General features: G+C 50.1%; 1 protein-coding gene across 2 annotated transcripts; it reads right to left on the bottom strand.

Moving 5' to 3' along the window:
* Window positions 1-130: 130 nt before the first annotated feature.
* LOC115404377 (lysozyme C-like) lies at window positions 131-12,169 on the bottom strand. Of its 2 annotated transcripts, XM_030113678.1 has the most exons (5): window positions 12,127-12,169; window positions 988-1,136; window positions 557-712; window positions 371-449; window positions 131-282 (listed from the first exon to the last, which is right to left on the bottom strand). In XM_030113678.1, the coding sequence occupies exons 2-5, from the start codon at window positions 1,118-1,120 to the stop codon at window positions 216-218; spliced, it is 435 nt and encodes a 144-aa protein (XP_029969538.1). In that variant the 5' UTR covers window positions 1,121-1,136; window positions 12,127-12,169; the 3' UTR covers window positions 131-215. The 2 variants fall into 2 exon arrangements, with proteins under 2 accessions (XP_029969538.1, XP_029969536.1); XM_030113676.1 differs by lacking the exon at window positions 12,127-12,169 and having other exon boundaries at window positions 988-1,186.
* Window positions 12,170-13,412: the final 1,243 nt, after the last annotated feature.

Genomic DNA, 13,412 nt, shown 5'->3' with positions numbered 1-13,412 from the left:
CGGAAATGATCTAAAATCAACACTCCAAGCTATTCTCTGGGTCACTTTTAAATGCAAGCAAGTGAAAGCTCAAATGAAAGAATTGATTGAATACTTCCTTTTCAGGCACTTTATTCGCTGCAGTACATCAGTGTGTTCAGCATTTGTCTGAAATATTGTTGAACCACAAAGAAGTTGTTCAACTGCAGCAGAGGATGCTGGACTCCAGGAGCTGATCACACACCACATCCCTGCACATAGGAGCTCAGGTCCTGGTTCTCACAGTGACGTTTCCAGGCCACCCTGAAACACAGCCGAGTCGTTTATTCCTCCACATGTGAAGGTTAAAGCAGTGAGTCCATCACAGTCTCATCACATGTTCAGGACTTACCAGGCTCTGACGCCTTGAGGATCCTTCACCACACGCTTGGCACAGTTGATCGCTGCACCAACGTCGTCACTCAGAAGCTCTGAAATTGAATTTGGTGGATCATTATTAATTTACATCCATGTGCTGAAAGTCAAAGAACCAGGTATGTTTTAGTGGGAGGTGTAAATGCAGGGATTCTTCACTGACCGCTGCATTTGATGTTGCAGCCGTTGCTTGTAGGGGAGCCGTCCTCGCACCAATAGCGGCTGTTGATCTGGAAGATGCCGTAGTCTGTGGAGCCGGGTCCGTTGTAGTTGGTGGCTCCGGTGTCATAGCTGGACTCCCACTGAGACAGGCACACCCCTGCAGAATGAGAGTATCGCACTGGGCATCAAAGACTTGTTTGGCAAGTCTGGTGTTCATCATCATTTGAAGTCTCTCAGCCTCTGAGTCTGGTTCACTGCTGGAAAGTCCTCCTAAAGTTTTAATCTCTGAAATGAGTTAGTTGTGTCTCACACTGAATCGTGGCTTAAATTCAGCTGGTTGAGAGGAGTCATTAACACAAACGCCTCTCAGACAACATGAGGCCTACATGTGATATATCATTCTGTTGTTTGTTTAGAGCTATTTGTACTCACAGTCAGCCAGGGTGACGCCTCGGTACCCGTCCATCCCATATTTCTTCAACACTCGGGCCCATTCGCAGCGCTCAAACACTTTGGCACTGCTCACAGCCAGCAGCAGCAGGAACACCAGACTCCTCATGACCATCTCTGCAGAGCTTTCTCTAAAGAAACCAAAGTAAAGAAAACCTGTGATGAACAGTGTAAAGCTGCAGGACTAATGTCTCCTCCTCAGCTCTGCCTCCTTTAATACTGCAGGCTCCGCCCTTTGGTCACAGCTGAAACAGAACCTGCACTCAACTCCAAACAAGACGCAGCCGTGGAAAGGTTCAGTTCTCTCTCATAGACTGTTGAAGGATCATTCAAACCTGAAGAAAGAGTTCTGGACTCAAGACAATTCACAGAGTTTCACAGGGAAATGAAGGAAATACATTAAAACAAAGACAATAAAGATTCTTCATCTGATGTGGTTATGATGTTTAAATACAACAGGTTAATTGTTCAATGGACAGCCTGAGCAAATAATGCTGTTTCCATTTTTTGAAACATCTTAACCATTTTAGACACGGTGAATTAAAGTAGAGTACTCATTGTGTGTGTTAGTTTGGCCACATTTTGTATTGTTCATTGCTGTCTGTTTTTGTTTGTCTTGTTCTAAGTTGTGAAAAAAATAAAAACTTGAATTACAAAAAAATACAGTACAGAGCTGACCAATAACTGATGACCAAAATGGCAAAATATGTGTGTGTGTGTGTGTGTGTGTGTGTGTGTGTGTGTGTGTGTGTGTGTGTGTGTGAGTGCGCCTGTGCCCGTGTCCGTGCGTGCGCACCTGTCTGTCTGTCAATCTGTCATTTCCCAGCATCCTTGTATTCCCACAGCTGAGCAGCCACACTTAGAGGAGGAGGAGACTGGAGACTGACTGTGAAGCAGCTTTGTCTGGAACTCCAGCTACTAAGGTGTATGTCAGGTTCAGAGGTCATTCATGAACATGTTACTTGAAGTTGTTGTGTAACTCTCTCCTACTTGAGTTAATTTACTGTAAAAAAAACAATGTAAAAAAACATTGTCCTATTGTGTATGATATTTATATGAGAATATATAGAAAACCCCAGACCTAAACACAGAAAATCTCAATACAAAATCAGTTTCAAATATGTGAAACAATATGTTTTCCAGGAGCTTTTCCGTCTGTGCAAGATAGCCAGAGCCTTCCCAGTGAGCAGTACAGCATGTGAGCGAGCGACCTGGGTGTCCTCAGCATGTCCAAGCCTCTTCTTGGGAGAGTTTCAGCGCGGCTGACACTGTAGCTGAGGTGGATAAGTGTTCATTTCTACTTGAACACTTTTAAGGTTTGAGCACCTGTGGAAGCACCATTTGTAGTTGTGTCAATTAAATTATTGAACAAGTTTTGAGCACTTATGAAAGCAGAACGTGAACCTGTGTATTGTCCCAGGAGTTAAGCTGATGTATTTACATCACATCTGTAAATAGACAAAAAAGACAAACTATGCATTTACATAGTTTTACGTTGTTTCTTTTTTTGACTGAAAATGTGACGTACTGCACCTTTAAACGCTGGAGTTTCATCTCCTGACATGTGACGGCCGTCTGTCCAGCAGAACATGACTCTGATCGGCGAAATCAACCAGCTGCGTCTGGCCAGGACCCAGATCAAGGACTACAAGACTCAGGTCTCCACGTTCAGAAGGTCCAGCAGGCTCCGGCCCGCCTCGGATCAAGGAGCAGCGGGGGGGGCCGAAGGAGGACGACCTCTGACCCCGTCAGCTCGGGGATCGGCTGAAGAACCAGCCTCAGTTCTTTTCTCTTCGTCGTCATGCAGCAGCATCAGCTTTACAGTGAAATCAGAGTGGAAATGTGTTTCTAGATTGAAGTCCAAAGAGGCTGGGCTGATCAGGAAAACAGAAGAGTCGGCATGTCGTCAAACTTTTCATGAGAAAAATATGAAGACAAGTGATAAAGAATTTTTCCAAACACATGGTTGACTTGGTTTGTCTTTATGAATCATTAAACAGAAGACAAAACAGCATTAAACAGATGAGCTGTCAGACTGTGGAACCCCCCTGGTCTGATCAGGCTCTGAAAGCGAGAAGATATGAGAACAGTAAACAGGCTCAGATGTTTGCAGACATCTTGGCGGCGGCGAGCTTCAGGTCTCTGGAGTGAGCCTGGATGCGCTGGTGGAGCTTGTCCACGGCGGCGGACAGGGTGTTGTAGATGGCCTGGAGGGGACAGGAGGAAGGCGTCAGCGTGGGAACAGGAAGTGGCCTGCCACTGCTGCGGGAGGCCGCCGGTACCTGGGCTTTCTCCGTCTCCTCGCCGCAGACGTCCCTCAGGCTCTTGATCTCGGCCCTCAGCTGCTGCGTCTGGCCGGAGATCTTCTGGATCTTGTCGGCCATCTCCTCGCGCCTCTGGTGGATGTGGGTGCACTGGCTGAAAGAGCGGCTCGGGTCAGCGGGGGTGTGAGCGCGGTGGACGGCGTGCGGCGCGGAGGAGCGCAGGCCCGTACCCGAGCACCTCCTTCACGTGCTGCTCCTTCACCTCCTTCTTCTGCCGCCGGATGTTCAGCTTCATGTCCAGAGCTCGCTTCAGCTGGCCCTCCTCCACACACAGGTTCTTCAGCTCCTTCTGCAGCTTCACACGCACGCACGCATGCACGCACACACACACACACACACACACAACTGATAAACACAAGAAACTCATTTCCTTCAAAGAAAGCTGAGAAAAGAGCCACGCTCACACGCCTGCGTGTGTGTTTCAGTTTAACTATCCTTCCTAACCCTGTTGGAACCAGAGACCGGGAGACCATTTCCAGGACCAGGAGGTTGGTCCTGATCGCAATGACCACCTGGAGTAGGACGTGAATCTAGGATTTGTGGACCTGCGCTGACCCAAGAGGGGGTGGACAGAGGCATGTTGGGACGGACCGTTCCAAGTGACAGCCCGGACGACCCATGCTGTCTGACTGAAGGAGAAAGCAGCCAAGTGGTATCACATCTGTCACACTCGCCTCTCTAGGTTGAAGAGCTCCATACCTGGAGGAGAGGACACACCGGCCTCCTAACCTGAAGAGAGGACTGTGGGAAGTCAGTTGTCCACCGAGGCAGTTGAGTATCAACACTCATCACACCATTTTGTTTTAAACTGTTGCTTGTCTGAACATTGCTTATTTATTCATTAATTGATGTACTTATTTATTTATGTACTTGGAGACATGCTTGCAGACCATGCAGAAATGTAATTTTTGCAGGAATGTTAATTTTGTGGTCCTAAAATCTGTTTTTGGCCAAGAGGGGGATTTGTGGGAAATCTTACATTTTATTTGAGTGCTTGCTTGCTTACATATAGTCTAGTGGAAATGGACTATAATATGAATGCATATAATGTGGCTTGTAAAACTGCTTGTGTAGCTTTAATCATAACCGGACGAGCCCCCAGAAACTGGGGACTGACTGAGCCACGAGGCTGGGAGTGAGGATGGCAAGGTCTGATGATCAAGGTTTTGTCCACTGTCGGGACGTTACTGTTGTGTTTCTGTGTGTTTGTCTGCTGTGTTGTCCCATGTTTGAGGAGGATGGTAACGAGAACGATTTCACAAAACACTGTGTTGCTTCCATCATCTCCAGCTGCAATCTGATGTCAGCGTACATGCAGGCAGTATCAAAATAACATACTGTGTAGTGGAAGCCAAAATGACCTTTCACAGTAAATGTCTCTTCTTATATTAACTATGTTATGCATTGTATGACATACAACAATCATCGTGAGTTTCTTAAAATGAAATGGGGGCTGAGTTGTTGTGACAGCGCACGCTGGCACCGAGGAGTCCGAGCGGTGACGGGCGGTGCGGTGCTCACATGGAGCTTCGGAGCGGAGCAGAGCGGTGCTCACTGGGAACACAGCGCGCCCTGGGTTTTCATAACCCACCAACCCTACGTAAATTACACCTGTGAACTACGCTAAATGATCTAACCAAGTAACACTAATGCTAAAATGATGCTAATGCTAAAACAATGCTAATCTGATCATCGCTATGAAAAAGATGGCTCGCTCTGGTGGGTTCGCATCCCGGCTGTCCTCGTGACAGAAAAACAGAAACCCAAATAACCAATTCCTATTGATTGTGCAGTGTTTTGTTTCTTTTCTCTTCTGTTTTTTACAAATCAGCAAAACATTTGTGATTGTCTATCTAAACTCTCTGTGTTGTGCTGTGAGACTGAAGTGAAGTCAGCAGGCCAAGCAGCGAGCCTCAGCATATCCTGTCATGAACATTTAACAGTTTGTCAGGATTCTGCTCTGGCAGGCTAGGGGGCGGTCCCAGTCTCCCTGGGTCCTGCTGATTACTCATTACAGTCAGCTGGGGACCGCCACCCTGCCTGCCTATTTAAGCCTCTCCCAGCCACCTGGTCCGTGCTGGATCGTTATCTTCTCTGGTCTGCCGTGCTGCTGCGGAAGCGCTCTCCTGCCCAGCACGTCTCAGTGAGGGATTTTGCCTCGATCTTGCCTCGCCACGCCTCGACCTCGCCACGCCACACATCGACCTCGCCACGCCACGTCTCGACCTCGCCACACCACGCCACCCCACGACCTTGCCACAACCTCGCCTTAAGCCAACCTGCGGCACTGCAGCCAGGCTGCAGTCCTAGTGACTCTTTGCTCTGAATAAACCTTTGCACACCTCATCTTGCCTCTGTCTCTGCGCCTGGGTCGAACGGCACTCCCACCATGACAGAACGATCCGGCCAGACCCCCGACCCAGCAGAGAGTCGCCCCGCCACACCCAAGGAACGCTTGGATGCAGTCGAGGGCTACCTGCATCATCTGGGACAACAGATGAGTGAGTGTATGTCCATGGTGAATCAGTTGGCAAAAGCGGAATCAGCCCCGGGTGCATCTACTCCGCCATCGGGCCCCCCACCCTCGGTGACCAGTGGAGCGGCCTACGGCCAGCGTCGCATCATCTCTATTTCCTCTCCGTCAAGGTATGGGGGAGAGGTTGGAGGAGCCAGTGGTTTTCTGCTTCAATGTAAATTAGTTTTTGAACGGGCTCCGGAGGAGTTCCCCACTGATGCTTCCAAGATCTATTACTTGACAAACCTTCTTGACTCGCGGGCGCTAGCTTGGGCCCGAGCCATCATCGAGAGTGCTGCATTTGCTAACTACTCCTTCTCTCGTTTTTCATCTGAGTTTAAGAAGGCCTTCGACCACACTGAGGAAGAGGGATTTCTCCCGGCGGCTGCTGACGATGAGAACAGGAGGTCGTTCCATCGCGGATTACTCGGTGGACTTCCGGGTGGTGGCAGCCGCAAGTGGTTGGAATGACATAGCCCTGCGTGGGGTGTTCCTGTTTGGGCTACGTCCGGAGCTCCAGGCTGAACTGGCGCGCCGAGAGGATATAAGGACGCTGGATGACCTGATATCCCAAGCGGTTCGGCTGGACAACCGCACCCGGGAGGTCTGCCCTGGTAAGACGGTCTCAGCCCGCCCCAGAGCTCCGTCACTCACGGGTGAGCAGGATCCAGATGCCATGGAGGTCGGTCGTATCCAGCTAACCGGGTCGGAACGCCAGCGGAGGGTGAGTCTGGGACTGTGTTTCTACTGTGGGGAGTCCAGCCATGTCCGGAACAGGTGTCCCAATCGGCCAAAAGACATGGCCCGCCAGTGAAAGTAGGGGGCCTGGCGGGTCAGGAGGATCAAAGTCCCCTTAAGAAGCTTCTGTTGCCTGTCACTTTGTCATGGGGGTCAGTGGAGGTGCAATCCAAGGCTCTGGTGGACTCTGGAGCTGAAGGGAATTTTATCTCGGAGGGGCTGGCGCGGGGGCTGGGGGTCGACGTCAACGGGCATGCTCCAGCCAAACGGGTCCTCGGTGCTTCTGGAACCCAGGTTGCCATCGTTGAGTCCTGCACAGTTCCTGTTGCTCTGCTTTCCTCCGGTAACCACAGGGAGGAGATCAGTTTTTTTTTATTCTACCCCAGTCCATGGATGAGGTGATCCTTGGGTACCCCTGGCTGCAGCTCCACGACCCTCTCATCTCCTGGACCGGGGGAAGGGTGATCTCGTGGAGTACTCGCTGCCTGGCCAACTGCCTCCGGTCGGCGGCCTGTTCTCCATCTCTGCCCACCCGTCAGCCCACCATGGAGGCTGCTGATCTCTCCTTGGTGCCTCCGGTTTTCCATGACCTGGCTCCTGTGTTCAGTAAAACCAAGGCCTTGTCTTTACCCCCTCACAGGCCCTACGACTGTGCCATCGAACTGGTGAAGGGGGCGACCTTGCCGTCGGGGAGACTTTACAGCCTGTCGGGTCCCGAGAGGGAGGCCATGGAGGCCTACATCAAGGATGCCCTGAAGGCCGGGATCATCCGACCCTCCTCGTCACCCCTCGGGGCAGGCTTCTTCTTCGTCAGTAAGAAGGATGGCTCTCTTCGCCCGTGCATCGATTTCAGGCAGCTCGACAACATCACAGTCAAAGACAAATACTCGCTGCCCCTCATGGACTCAGCTTTCGAGCTGTTACAGGGAGCCATCATCTTTACCAAGCTGGACTTGCGCAATGCGTACCACCTGGTCCGCATTTGTGAGGAGGACGAGTGGCTGACGAGGTTCAAGACTCCGGTGGGGCATTTCGAGTACCTGGTCATGCCCTTCGGCCTCACCAATGCCCCAGCAGTGTTCCAACGTCTGATTAATGATGTGTTGAGAGACTTCCTGAACACTTTTGTTTTTGTGTACATTGACGACATCCTGATGTTCTCCAGATCTAAGGAGGAGCATGTCAACCACGTCCGGCAGGTGCTGCAGAGGCTCCTGGAGAACCAGCTGTATGTCAAGGCAGAGAAATGTGAATTCTTCTGTCTCCACTTCATTCCTGGGGTTCACCATCGCAGAGGGCTCGATCCAGGCGGATCCAGCTAAGGTCAAGGCGGTGGTGGACTGGCCTGAACCGCAAGCAACTGCAACGCTTCCTGGGCTTTGCGAACTTTTATAGGTGCTTCAGAGGCTACAGCCAGGTAGCACGCCCCCTCACCCAGCTCACATCCACTAAGTCCCGCTTCGCCTGGTCTGAGGAGGCTGGGAAGGCCTTCGCCAGACTCAAGGAGTGCTTCGGCAGTGCCCCCATCCTGAGACAGGTGGACCCAGCCCAGCAACTCATTGTGGAGGTGGATGCTCTGACGCTGGAGTCGGCGCTGTCCTTTCGCAAAGGTCACTGGACGATGGTAAGGTCCACCCCTGTGCTTTCTTTTCGAAGCGCCTGTCTCCCGCGGAGAGGAACTACAGCGTGGGGGACCGGGAGCTGCTGGCAGTCAAGTTGGCCTGGAGGAATGGCGGCACTGGCTGGAGGGGGCGAGGCAGCCGTTTGTGGTTTGGACTGACCACAAGAACCTGGAATACCTTCGATCTGCTAGGCGGTTGAACTCTCGGCAGGCCAGGTGGGCGTTGTTTTTTGACCGCTTCTCGTTCTCCATCACTTATCGCCCAGGCTCCCGGAACGTCAAGCCCGATGCCCTCTCTCGTCAATTCGCTGGTGAGGGAGAGAGGAGTAAGGAGACTACCATTATCCCGGTGGATTGTGTGGTGGGGGCATTGACCTGGCCCGTTATGGAACGGGTGCAGGAGGCATTGGTGGGTGAGCCGGATCCTGGGGGAGGTCCAGTCAACAGGACGTACGTTCCATCCAAGGTCCACGGTGAGGTGTTACACTGACTTCACTCATCCAAACTCGCCTGTCATCCTGGGGTCAGGAGAATGTTGTTCCACCTGCGCCGCGGATTTTGGTGGCCTGGTATGTGGAGGGACGTCAAGGATTGTCTGTTTTACTTTACTAAACAGATATTTATGTGAATAACAAACCAAAAGCACTGCTGCAAAAATAAAGGCCAGATTTATTGAAAAATACAAACATATTATTTGAGTATGACACAAAGAGCTAACTATGCACACCAAAGCATTTCCACACAATTATATACAACACTATAAAAAAATGATTAATAATAACTGAATAGCCGTGCTAAGAACATATAAAACTATTTACAACATTCAGAGTCCCAGACTCCATCACTCCTTGGTCCTCTTCTGCCGCATCTCTTGCATCCACTGGTCAAGTGGCACACCAGCATTCTGTGGGCAGGACACATGACCATAGTACTGGCTGTGCCCACTTTCCTTGGTGCGGGGCTGGTGACACTGGCCACATTTGTTTTCTTCAACCGTCCGTTTGTAAGCCCTGCGAGTGGGGGGAGGAGGAGGAAGAGGGCCAGCAGGTGCAATTGGTCCCGACGACCCCCTGGCAAATCGGTATTTTGGGAGAATGATGCCCTCCTTGGTGGTGGTACTTCCAGTCTGGGTGTACAGGAGCACACCTGGTTGGTCCTGAATGCATTTTATGTGCCTTTTCTGGACTCTCCAAATGTTCTGCATCCTCTCCTGGTCTAAGAGAGGCACACCAAGAAGGTCTCTGCCCTTCACACCCATCAGCTCGTTAAGCAGCCCCTCAATCATGATGATGGTCTGTGGCTCTCCTCTTGTCCGTCTTCTGCAGTGCAGGGCCAGGTCCTCTTTGGTGATCTGCTGGTCCACCAATTTATCAGTGAGGAACACCTTCTCTCCTCAGCTGCTCCCTCTTGGCCCTCCGCAGCAAGGAAACATCACCGCTGTCCCACTCAACGATGCAGCAGGACAGCTTGGCCATGAAGGTGGGGTACAGGGGATGTGCCTCATTTGTGCATCCAGACGCCAGCCGCCGCACGAAGTGGTAGATGTCAAGTTTTACAACCACATCTGGCCACCCACCAAACCTCTCTTTCAGCTTTGTCTGTTCTCCTTGCTGCGTGCAGCAGTCAGTGTCAACATAGAGGAGTGAGGAGGAGCCACTCCAGCATCACTGTAGCGCCGGATGAGCCCAGCAGCCATCATGTGGAGCCCAGGACCCTCCTGAGCAGTCAAGACACTGATGAGGATTTGGCCCACCTCATTACTCACTGATGAGAGCCACAGACCAGTCCCTCTGGCAATGCCAGACAGTTTTGTGGTGATCTATAATGACACAAAAGCCCATATACAGTGTTGTGATTTCAGATGGGACGAAGCACATTAGTATCACATTTCATCTTCATAAAAACCACAGCATTCAGAGTTCAGGTTGTGATGTAGTGTTGTCATATATGACTGAAAATAATAATTTCATATCGAAGGATGTCCATCGAAGTGATCTACCTTTTTGGTGGAGTCCATTTTCAGGATGGTGCCAAATGTGGACGTTATTGTGGTTTTAATGTGGTCCAGCCTGCTCAAAATGTCTGGCCCATACAGAGCCAACATCCAGCGGTGACTTGGTACTGCTACTGGCTCAGAGGCTCCTGGAATGTGACGGGGAGCAAGCTGGGCCGAGCTGCAAAGTCAGAGCATGCCCCAAGATATCGGCAGAGGCGCTTCAGCCACTCCTCGCTGTGGTTTTCTTTCAGCTGTTTAACCAAACGTGTGGGGCTGTTTCCCAGCGTCCTCTCCCTCAAAAACCTAATGACACGGATGTCACATGCAAATCTGTTAAAAGAAAGAGAAAGATAAACAAAAGAGACACACAGAATTAATAAACACAGCTAGTGATCAATCTGCTTTGATTCCAAACATTTATCAATCTGGTTTACTCACTTCTGCGTCAGGATCAGCCTGAACTCCAGCCTGTGAGCCATATCCAGATGGTCAAGGATGGTCTTGCTGGAGGAGATGTCATTTGTTTTGCACCCAACTGACTTGCATCTCAGAGTCTCTGTGATTAAAATGTAATAACTGTCAATATCCAAGACTTTGCGCGCTCTCTTGTGGACACCAGCACCTGTGAGCTGCTTTCTGCACACAGGGCAGTGCAGCCTCACTTTCCACAAGTGATGCGGCATCCACAGGAGGAGCTTGTGGGTGAAAAACCGCTCTGGAGTAGGAGCCTGATGGTAAATAAGAGCAGGCTCTGGTGGTGCGGACCACAACTCCAGGTCTACTCGCAGTCGCTGGTTTTTCCAGATGGCGGCTGAAATCCATCTCTGATCCTGAGCTGGTATCTTTTTTTTCATCTCCGCTGGCAGCCAGTAAAGCTCAGAACCTGGAGCTGTCTGTGCTTCTCCTGCTGGAGCGTGAACAGGGTCGGATGTGGAGAGCTCAGAGGGAGCAGTCGGAGGTGGAGCAGTCGGAGGTGGAGCAGATGGGACACACGCAGAGGTCGTAGCAGAGGATAGTGGGATTGGAGGAGCTGAGGATGAGGCTGATGCTTCCTCATTGTTTCAAGACAGCAATGTAAAGACAAAATAATGAGGATGCCATTATTACTTGAAGTTTTGTAAAACATCAATGGAAAGAAAATAACTGGAGCGAAAACTTCCTCAGCGCTCTCTCAGTCGCTGGTGGGATGGAGGTGGCAGAGGGCCGCTTTGCCACAGGTGAGGGAGGAAGAGACAGAGGAGAGACCGTCTGAATAAATGTCCTGGGACTGCGGGCAGGTGACTGTGCTCTGCTTGTCGTGGCACTTGCAGGGGTGCTGGAGGACACAGAAGAGCTGGAGGCCTGATGAGAGAGGGAGAGAGAACAGCTAAAAACATCATCCATTGAAATGAGCCGGACAACACCGTGCTGCTGCTACATTACCTCGCTGACATGTTTTCTCGCCAAACTCAGGTTTGGTGTAAAGGCAGCACCATGAGACGTGGCAAACCTTGACTTTGTAAACTGCAGAAAAAGTTTTGATAGTGTTTCCTTCAACATGTTTTCTCTAAATATTTTTGCAATTACCAACACCTGTAACATCATTAATATTTACCGATGCCAAAGTCAAAGGGGCTCTGGGAGCAGTCTGTCCAGATGCTGCTGCTGATGGACCTGGATGATCTGGAGCGCTGGGGGATGTGACCGGGACACTGCTGGAAGGCTGCAAGAGCACCGGGAAGGAAAAGGAATTCATTCATACACAATAAAACACCTGCACACATTCATTTCTCGAGATACCAACATACCTTATTTGCATGGAAACTGCAGCTACAAGTTTGCGTCTGGCCAAATAAAGACGATTGTCCCCTCCGCTGCATAGCTCTTTCGCTCCAGCTTCTCTTCACCCAAAGACACATGAAAACGTCTTTTCCTGTTCGAAACTCACCAAGCGCAGACCCTTCAGACTCTTGCTCTTGCTTCATTGTTGCTTTCATCCGTAATCCCAGTTACAAATGATGACCGAGGGCCTGCGGGAGGGGGGCTCAGGGGAGCCATCTTCTCCGTGCCACGTCAACATGGGAAACAGAGCGTTTTCACGGGTAGGGGAGGGGCTGCCTCTCTGAGCAGCACAGCAACGAGCAAAGCTCAAACAGGCAGGCATGAAGGAAAAAGAAAAAACGCTTTGGGGGTGTTTTTGGTGAGTACATAACTATATAACAAGGTTAAAACATAGAAAAAGTGAATTTTGCGTGATACAGCCCCATTTAAAGGTAGAAAAAAATAGTCCAAAATGTGGGAACATTTGCTTGTAACAAGCAAAGAAACGTTGTGGTGTAAGAAATGTTGACTTAATTAAGTGTTGTGCTTTCTTGATGAAGCTGACTTGAAGAATGTTTTAGTTAATTCCAGAATTTCAATGAGTGAAAAAAACAACACGACAGAGCTGGGACGCGAACCCACGAGCTCTCGGGTGAGAGGCGTACGCTCTACCACTAGACTATTACTCCAGACGGTAAAAAGGGACGGTTAAGAAGAGGGTACATCAGAAATCCATTGTAATCTATGCTTCACATGTGTTCCAGCACCTGAAACTCCACAGTGGTGTGAGTGAACAACGCCACACCACCTCCACTCTTCTTTTGTCTGTGTCTGTCAAGCATTTCATCCCCTTCAATGCCAAAATCACTTCTCCACAGCACTGTTTAACCAACTTTCTGATGTTGCTCTGAAATTCAAATGGCATTTGAAGTGACCTACAAACAACATGGTGTTTTCAAAGTTGGTGTAAGGGCCTCAGATATTGAGGTGGATCATTGATCATCTGTTACATGAACAACAATCCTCATTTGTACAGTTTGGACTGTGTGAGTTTCAATCAATTCACACGTCTTCCCTTTTCCCACAAGGGGGCGCCACCAGACCACAAGTCACGCTGATCTGAGACCGGGGGAGAGCTGTGTTTATTCTCCACATGGAAAGAGGGAAGTCTCCCAGTCACCCGAAAGCATTTCTACATTTCTCATATTTGGTCAGAAGAAAGCAGCTGCTTTCTGTGTGTGTGTGTGTGTGTGTGTGTGTGTGTGTGTGTGTGTGTGTGTGTGTGTGTGTGTGTGTGTGTGTGTGTGTGTGTGTGTGTGTGTGTGTGTGTGTGTGTGTGTGTGTGTGTGTGTGTGGACAACCAATGGAGAACATTTTGCAATAAATGAGGTGAAAAACATTTGTTCGGCTGCA

Source organism: Salarias fasciatus, chromosome 17, assembly GCF_902148845.1.
Source record: "Salarias fasciatus chromosome 17, fSalaFa1.1, whole genome shotgun sequence".
In the NCBI taxonomy this organism is placed as follows: Eukaryota; Metazoa; Chordata; class Actinopteri; order Blenniiformes; family Blenniidae; genus Salarias; species Salarias fasciatus.
The sequence above is the reverse complement of the archived record's forward strand: the minus strand, read 5'-3'. Positions and strand labels throughout refer to the sequence as shown.

What these genes read in the sequence shown, in the direction of transcription:
- LOC115404377 (XM_030113678.1), bottom strand. Translation starts at nt 1,120, where the DNA reads ATGGTCATGAGGAGTCTGGTGTTCCTGCTGCTGCTGGCTGTGAGCAGT. An exon ending in CTGCAACATCAAATGCAGCG is followed by an intron (nt 450 to 556) that starts GTCAGTGAAGAA and finishes ATTCAATTTCAG; the next exon opens with AGCTTCTGAGTGACGACGTT. An exon ending in CCTCAAGGCGTCAGAGCCTG is followed by an intron (nt 283 to 370) that starts GTAAGTCCTGAA and finishes GCTGTGTTTCAG; the next exon opens with GGTGGCCTGGAAACGTCACT.